Source organism: Schistosoma mansoni, chromosome 6 (assembly GCF_000237925.1).
Source record: "Schistosoma mansoni strain Puerto Rico chromosome 6, complete genome".
NCBI classification, from domain to species: domain Eukaryota; kingdom Metazoa; phylum Platyhelminthes; class Trematoda; order Strigeidida; family Schistosomatidae; genus Schistosoma; species Schistosoma mansoni.
The window spans coordinates 19,393,954-19,402,058 of NC_031500.1; the positions used below are offsets into that span (position 1 = coordinate 19,393,954).

Here is an 8,105-nt window from a genome sequence, read left to right on the forward strand (position 1 = left end):
CACTCTTTATGCAGAAAATAAAATGTTACAACAGGATCGCCATTGGCTTCTGTTCTGAGCCATATCTGATAACGTCTCTAGCCACTGTGTGGCACCATCTCTCAGACTGCAGCCAGGGAGTCGTGAAGGACCAACAGAAGCCAACCATTTGCAGCTTTCTTTCATACCACGACACCATGTCATGCATCGTGAAAACCCAAAAACGACATTTAGTTATGGATTTAGAGATAAATAGGACAAACACAGCTAGACTATTGACCAAACTTGTGTTGCGTCGTCCAGCGTCTGACATTGGTCACAAGCATTACATATGTCCCAACCAGGAAATATGCAATTATCCACACTATGTCAGTAGTCAGTGATATCATGTTCTAATGCTGGTTTAAGTTGCTAATCCTAGTTCAATGCCAGCTTACATTGGTTGTCAGAGCAGGTAATAGTTGAGGCTTGTGTAACAGATGTCCTAACCACCTTATTCAATAAATCTTCTTAGTCCCACCAACGGGCTTAATGATTCATCATTTGTAACTAAATCCTACAGTTTCTTACCAATTTTCGTTGCTATTAAGACATTAACTGAAATTCCACTTGTATTTCGTTGTTCATAGGACGTATTTATCTATTTATTCAAACACATAGACATCGGTACAAGGAAGCACCAAATATATGTGCGTAACTTCAATGTGTGAGGGCTGAAATACTACCGGGGCGCTCATGTGCGAGCATTTCGGGAGGGAGAGCTGAGTCTCCCCATCCTCGACCGTACCATAGCATTTGATGAGCATAGGATGTGCTCAAAAGAGATCTTTGGTCTTAATAATTTAGCGACATGAGTTATAGTCTAAGAAAATTTTACTACTTGGCTGTTTAATATTTTCTTGTAAGAGATACGGTAACATATTTTCATGTTATTAATTTCAGATATTCATTCAATGGTCTAATCGTAAATTGGAAATGGATTCGCACGAACAAAACCCAGAAGTCAGTTTGTCCTGGGAAATCCTTGAGAGTTTGATGTCACGACAACATGCTCAAGTAAATTACCTGTTTATGGATGATCCTGAACCGGTAAAAGGGAACAATGACAACAAAAATGTAGCAACAGTCCCTATTAGTCTCAAAAGAAGTAAGTTGTTGGATTAGACGTTTTTGGTTTATATACATTGTCAGGGCCTTTACAGTCAGCTTAGGACCAAAACACCATGGTAATAGCTGTAGGGCTACTGGTTATTCTGTTTATTCCCTTCCAACGCGTAGTTTATAAGTAGCATTTCTAGCATGTATACTGAGGATTGATTTTTATTTACTAAGAGTGATACCTTACGTTCTCAACCTTGGAATATCTTAAATATGAGTACTAGATGGTACAAAATCCGTATATGAAACCAACTAATTAATAGAAATCATCTAAGAACCTGAAGTTTATTTGTTTAAACATAAATATTGGTACAAAGAGGCACCGAATGCATATGCACCACACTTCATCATCCGATGTGTGAGGGCTTGTATAAGACCCGTGCCTCCAAACCGAAGCAGGACCTGAAGTACTACTACTAGTCGAGATGTATCACTGGAGTTTAGCACTATTTTTATTTTCGATGAGTAAATTTAGTCTTGTAAAAAGTTGTAAAATAGTGCCCGCCTCTAAAGTCGTTTAGTGTTTACTGTGTTCTAGCTGTTAAATTATGTAATTATGTGATACACGCACTTGGACACGTAAACCCTTGTTAACAGGTCATTTGTCAGATTACCTAGGTCATCACAGTAAAGCTTCACCCTAGAATGCTGTCTATAATGATATCCAAATAATTATCAACATTTTGCTTTTAAACATTAGTTGCCTGCTTCTCACTGAAAATTTTTTGGTATTAGCCTCTTTTAGAGGATTGTCTTATATTTTTTCCAAACAATGAACTCGGTATGAATGGAACAGTGTGAAAAACAAACAGATGATAGTGCTATAGAACAGCAATCAAAGGAAGATTTATTTTACTTATTTTATTTAAACACATATATATTGGTACAAAAGGGCACCAGATACATATGCGCCACACAAAATAATGAAAGTAGGAAGAGAAGGGATGAAAAGACTCTTTCAGTTAAGAAAGTTAGAATCACTCTTTATGTAGAAAGTAAAAGAAGGTTGCAGCAGGATCGCCACTGGCTTCTATTCTGAGCCATATCTGATAACGTCTCTAGCCACTGTGTTGCACCATCTCTCGGACCCCAACCAGGGAGTCGTGAAGGACCAACAGAAGCTAGCCCTTTGCAGCTTTCTTTCATGCCACGACACCATGTCATACACTGACCTCCTCTCCGCTTTTTCCAACCAGTCCCAGAGTCGGCAAATAATGTACGACGTGGAAGTCTCTGGGACGACATTCGTAAAACATGTCCAAGCCACCGAAGTCGGTGTTTCAAGATGGTGACACCAATTGAATTATCGTCTCTGCGCCCGAACACACGATGCTGAACCTCTGCATTACTAATATGGTGTTGCCACTGGATGTCAGCAATCCTTCGGAGACAACGATGATCGAACACAGAGAGACGTCTAACATCCTCAAATCGGAGAGGCCAGGTTTCACAAGCATAGAGCAAAACTGCTCTCACCGACGCGTTGTAGATCCGACCTTTTACAGCCAGACTAACATCACGAAGGCGCCAAAGATGGCCCAGATTGGCATAAGCCGCTCTGGCTTTCATTATACGTGCATCAATCTCATCACTCACGCTACCACCAGCACTTATATAGCTATCTAGATACACGAACTTCTCAACTACTTCAATCTGCTCACCATCTAGGGTGAGTGCAGGATGAGAATCCTGCCAGTCTTGTAGGAGTACTTTGCACTTGGAGGGTGCAAAGCACATGCCGTACCTGCGGACACTGATTGCCAACTGATTAAGTGCGAATTGCATGCCATTGGGCATTATCGCACAGTAAGACAATATCATCCGCATACTCGAGGTCGAGAAGTCGTTCTCCAGGCAACATATCCACACCGCCATTACTTACATCCATCAGAGCTGTTTCCAGGATGTCGTCGATGGCAAAGTTGAAGAGGAATGGTGAGATCGGGCAACCCTGTCTAACTCCACTGCTCGAATGAACAAGGGAGAAAGGTGGTTGTATGCCCTCACTCTGCCTGAGGTGTTCGTATACAGGGCCTTTAAGATGTTAATGAACTTCTCAGACACACCCTTCTTCAATAGACAATCCCAGAGAACAGTCCTGTCCAAGGAATCGAAGGCCGCCCTGATATCAAGAAACACTACGATTGTTGGCCTGCGATAAGTATGACGGTGTTCTAACATTTGGCGGAGGGTGAAGATGTGATCAATGCATCCTCGACCAGAACGAAAACCAGCCTGCTCCTGGCGAGTCAATCGTTCTCGGGTTTTAAACAACCTACGAAGAATGATAGAAGCCAATAGTTTGGACGCAATCGGAAGTAGACTTATCCCCCGATAGTTATTACAGGAACAACGTGAACCCTTTTTAAAGATAGGGACGACTATCGACTCATTCCATGATGTTGGAACACTTTCTTGTTCCCAAACCTTTCCAAACAACACAGTCAATTCCTTAGCCATAAAGTCACCACCATCTTTAAAAAGAGCCGGAGGTAAGTCATCTGGGCCCGGTGATTTGTAGCGCTTCAAGATTTGGAGTTCCTTGCGGACTTCCGCCTCGTTTGGTGGATCATTCGTCACCGGCCATGGAGGGAAGGACAATCTGGTCGATGTTGCCGGAGCAGCAGGCCAGTTGAACTGCCCTTCGAAGAATTCCACCCATCGTCCAAGACGATAGATGTTAGTGATTGGCATCCCGTCATCCTCACAGATTGTTTCACTCACACCAAACTTCTTGCTGCTAGTAGCTCGGATGAGTTGGAAGAGCTTCCGGCAGTTACCAGATGCAGCTGCTTCTTCCATCTCATTAGCACGCTCCGACCACCAGGCTTCTCGGTCCTTACGCAAGCTTTGCCCAATTTCATTACGTAACAGCCTTCGTTTGTGGTCAAACTCACGGTCACCCGGAGTAGACCGACGGACTTCCATCAGTTGTAAGGAGCCAGAAGAAACCCAGTGCTTGTAAGCGGGACGTTTCGCGAAGCTGCAAGCGACTTTACTCGTCATTTTCATGGCGTCGTGAAGATGCAACCAATGCTCATCTATACTTTTCGGTGGGATGGTAGCTAGCCTAGAGGCTAGCTCCGCTCGATACTTACTTGCAACAGAAGTTGCAGCCAGTTTACTAATATCAATCCGTTGGTGGTGGTCAATCCTTCGGCCACTGAAAAGTAAGGTGAGATTGGCGCAAACACGGGCATGATGAGAGTCCAGATAGGTACTCCAAAAGGAGCGGCAGTCTTGTACACAACCACGCCAGCGGCAGCTGATCGCGATGTGATCAATCTGAGTCTAGGCTTGGGAGGCAGAGGAAGGACGCCAGGTGGCACACCGGCGATGACGGTGCCGGAAGTTAGTGCTGGCCAGAAACAGGTTGTGATCTGTGCACAGTTGCAGCAAACGGTCCCCGTTATCTGTCCTGCGACCAACAAGTCCCCATCGGCCACCTAATGGACTCTCTTCTGTGCCTAGACGCCCGACCTGTGCATTCAAGTCTCCGGCTAGTACTACAATATCTGTCGAGCGCGCTTTCTGGAGAAGAACTGTTAACTGGTGGTAAAGCTCATCCTTGATTGCATCCGGGCTGCAATCTGTTGGGGCATAGGCGGAGATGACGAAAAGACATCGTTTCTCATGCCGATTTCTTCCCACTTTGATGGAACTTTCTAATCTAACAGCACATAACCGACTGTTAATGGGGATCCAATCGATTAGTGCTGCCTCAGCCCTAGTGCTTAGTGCAACACCAACGCCAGCAAGACCAGACGAAGATGCCACAGAGTCTCCGGATAAGCGCACGTGAAACAAGCTTTTCGAAGCGACAGATGGAGAGCGAATTTGTAGTACTTCACTAGAGTCTTGAATACGGGTCTCGGATAGACAGCAAACATCACCATTAAGACTTTCTAAAGACATAGCCATCCCCATCTGTTGTCCGATCTGCATTAGTGTGCGAACGTTGAAGGAAGCCAGCTTGAGCGGCGTACGTGGTTTCAGAAAGACTGCTTCAGTATTCGTAATCGGTGGAAGCATTCACTTTCAACCAGACAGTGACTGGAGATCGTTTAGATAGGACAGAGCTTCCACCATGGGCGAGCTACTGCATAAGTTGGAAAGGAAGGATACACAATTTGGGAATAAAGGGAGTGAAAAAGCGACATAGTAAATAATAGTAATAATAATAACAATAATAATAATGGTAATAATCATATTAATAATGTAAATTGTCTTGCTTCTAGTATGAGCGAGGATAGTATCGTCAATAGAATTCATCATTTCATTTATTTGTGTGTGAGCTGTGATACTGCCCAAGTGCCCAAACTATAGCAGGTGGTTTTCTTAGGGGACCATACCCGAAGCCTTTGACCTAAAGGTCTGATCTACAAGGCAGTGTAGCATCGTAAGGAGATGTGGTCTCATGGTAGACGGTGACCAACGATTGATTCATACGCCATTTGTTCCGTCAGGATACTGGAGCCCATGTGCACCATTGGTTTGGAATCAGGGTTTTCCAACCACCCTAGGTGGATTCTCCGTGTCCACTAACCTGGTTAAAGCGCCGGACATTCGCTTTTCGTCCTCTCAATTTCGTAAACAACAGTAGTGCCGCGAGAAGGCAGTGAGTAGGACTTCCCTGGCAGAAGCTATAGACTGTTGGCCATGTGAGGGCATTTCGAGAGGGAGAGTTGACTCTCCCCACTCTCGGCCGTACCAGGGCATTTGGGGGCCAAAGGAAGATTAAAGGGTTCAATTCAAATAAAGGTGAAAAGAAAGTTCCTTATCAAATCTTATGCTTACTGCTTGTCTGGAAATAAGAAGAAAATATTAGAATTCATACCAATTTCTCATGACGTCCCATTATTTTACTGATCATTAGGCTGGATGATCACTGTATCTCCATCCTGGAAGTTTTAAGTTATCAGATAATAATCTGACAGGAAACCTATAACTTCGATATAGTGTTTCTAGCTGCTTATATTCAGCTAGGTATATTTTAGTTAGTGAGTAAATCAATGCTTCCTTTAATATCTGACCTATTATCGATTGATATAACAATAAAAAAAGGTACCATACCATTTTATTGAAACTAAGAACAAGATATGAAGTTTTTTCTGCTATCTATTAATTAATTGGTCTATTCCAATGGGGAATATACGTTTTCGGTGGAGTTCAAGATGGACCCTTCCAATGATTGTCAAAAACCATGCAGAATAGGTTTGTGGTATCTTTATTGGTTAAATCCAACTATGCAATATTTAATAATGTCTGCTAATCCGTCGATTTAATTAACATAATGGTCTTATCATCAACTTACTCGATGTAGCCCCATTAACACTTCAAACTGGACTAAGTAGTACTTCTGTACTACCTGTAATTGTGTCATTTATAACCGTTCTGTTTCTTTAAATTTTTTTATTTGTAGTGAATGAGAAATTTTTAAATGGTACTTATCGTGGTATACGCGAATTTGTTTGTGATTTCCGTTTGATGTTATTAAATTGTTATCGTCACAATGGAATCTCTTCACGTATTGGACGTTGTGCTGAGAAATTAGAATTGTTGCTGGAGCAAAAACTCCAACTTTTATCTCCGTAATTTAAATTATAGTGTAGCGTTTATTATTTTATTGCTTTGTGTGACTTCAAGTCTTTACTGTTAATTTAGATATGTCTACTTAAAATTTATAGAACAATGAAGGATCTTCGTTTAATACCGTTGTTTATAACTGACATTTCCACGTTTATTGTAAATGCTTAATTTGTGTTATTGGAGGTTTTAATAGAACTGTTGATCGACTAATTTCATTCGGTTAAACGCTTTAAACGTAGGTACTGGAGATTCTGGGTGATATGGCTCGGAATTGATCACAATGGCGTAGGTGTATACACTCTTTGTCTTTCCTTAAACCATGAGATTAAAATTGCTTTATACCTTTGTTTCTATGAACTAATTCTTCCTTCCTGTATTATATATCCTTATACCCAATCTTCCTTATGTATATTACTACCAATGAAGTAACTGCTTCTATGAATTTAGTTTTCATCTTTTTGTGCTAATGAGATGTGGCAACTTGAACCAATGCATATATGTGCCTAGTCCTACGTTTTAGCTGACTGACTGAGGTACTGTAAATTTGATTGGTTAGCCTTCATTTTACTAAATAAGTTGATTCTTTCATGCTCAAATAAATAAAGTATTGACTTAGTGATTAAAGCGTTCAACTCCATGTGATTAAGTTACGAGTGTGAATATTACCTTCATTTGCATAGCCCGTCAATCACATAAAACGATGTAACTCATTTGGTTACTAAGTTTATTTATCCCAACTGAATTTTGTTCAATATAGAGTGATTAAATCGGTTTTATTTGATCGATGATGGTAGAATTAGTTGCTGCTACATTGACGTGGTGGTCGAGCTTGCCTATAATGATGAACCAATCGAGCTATACTGGCTGGAAAAATCGTTCCACAAGGTCCTACCATGCCAGACAGGTCGTACTGCTGCCTGTACAAAAGTGTGACGGCAGTAAGGTGTTTCCTCCAGACAACCAGCATAACAGCGATGCTGCCTTCCCACAAGGAGCGGTTGGGTTAGAAGAGGTCGACTCTAAAAATGCACACCTCGCCTTATCCCACGGATATCCGTCTCCGGCGGTAAGGTCCTTTGAAGAACGGAGCTAACACGTCAAAAATTCCCCACAAAAATGCCGTATGTGACTGACCTCAAGCAGTTATCCCTTGGGCACTGCCGTCACGCTTGCAGGTCGTTATGACCAACACTAATCCAACTTCTTTTTCAGGTCCCTCAAGAAATACCCTTCCACGGTGTGGGCAGCCGGGAAGTGATAACTACCCTCATACCTATAACAGCATTTAAGATCACTGTATTCTTAATCAATCTCAGAATTAGTTGAGACTAATCTATTTTAGTTTTTTCGTGTCGCAGGAAATATCTAGTTAAGAACGT

At 42.0% G+C, this 8,105-nt stretch overlaps 2 protein-coding genes across 2 annotated transcripts; both read left to right on the forward strand.

Moving 5' to 3' along the window:
• Positions 1-954: 954 nt before the first annotated feature.
• Smp_164080 (hypothetical protein) lies at positions 955-6,732 on the forward strand (the record flags this gene model as incomplete). Its single annotated transcript, XM_018798526.1, has 2 exons — positions 955-1,126; positions 6,560-6,732. The coding sequence occupies 2 exons, from the start codon at positions 955-957 to the stop codon at positions 6,730-6,732; spliced, it is 345 nt and encodes a 114-aa protein (XP_018653459.1).
• A 724-nt stretch (positions 6,733-7,456) lies between these two features.
• Smp_077690 (hypothetical protein) lies at positions 7,457-8,081 on the forward strand. Its single transcript, XM_018798527.1, has one exon. It carries the CDS (start codon positions 7,511-7,513, stop codon positions 7,817-7,819), a length of 309 nt encoding a protein of 102 aa, XP_018653460.1. The 5' UTR covers positions 7,457-7,510; the 3' UTR covers positions 7,820-8,081.
• Positions 8,082-8,105: the final 24 nt, after the last annotated feature.

Coding starts and splice junctions, on each gene's coding strand:
- Smp_077690 (XM_018798527.1), top strand. CDS start 7,511: ATGATGGTAGAATTAGTTGCTGCTACATTGACGTGGTGGTCGAGCTTG.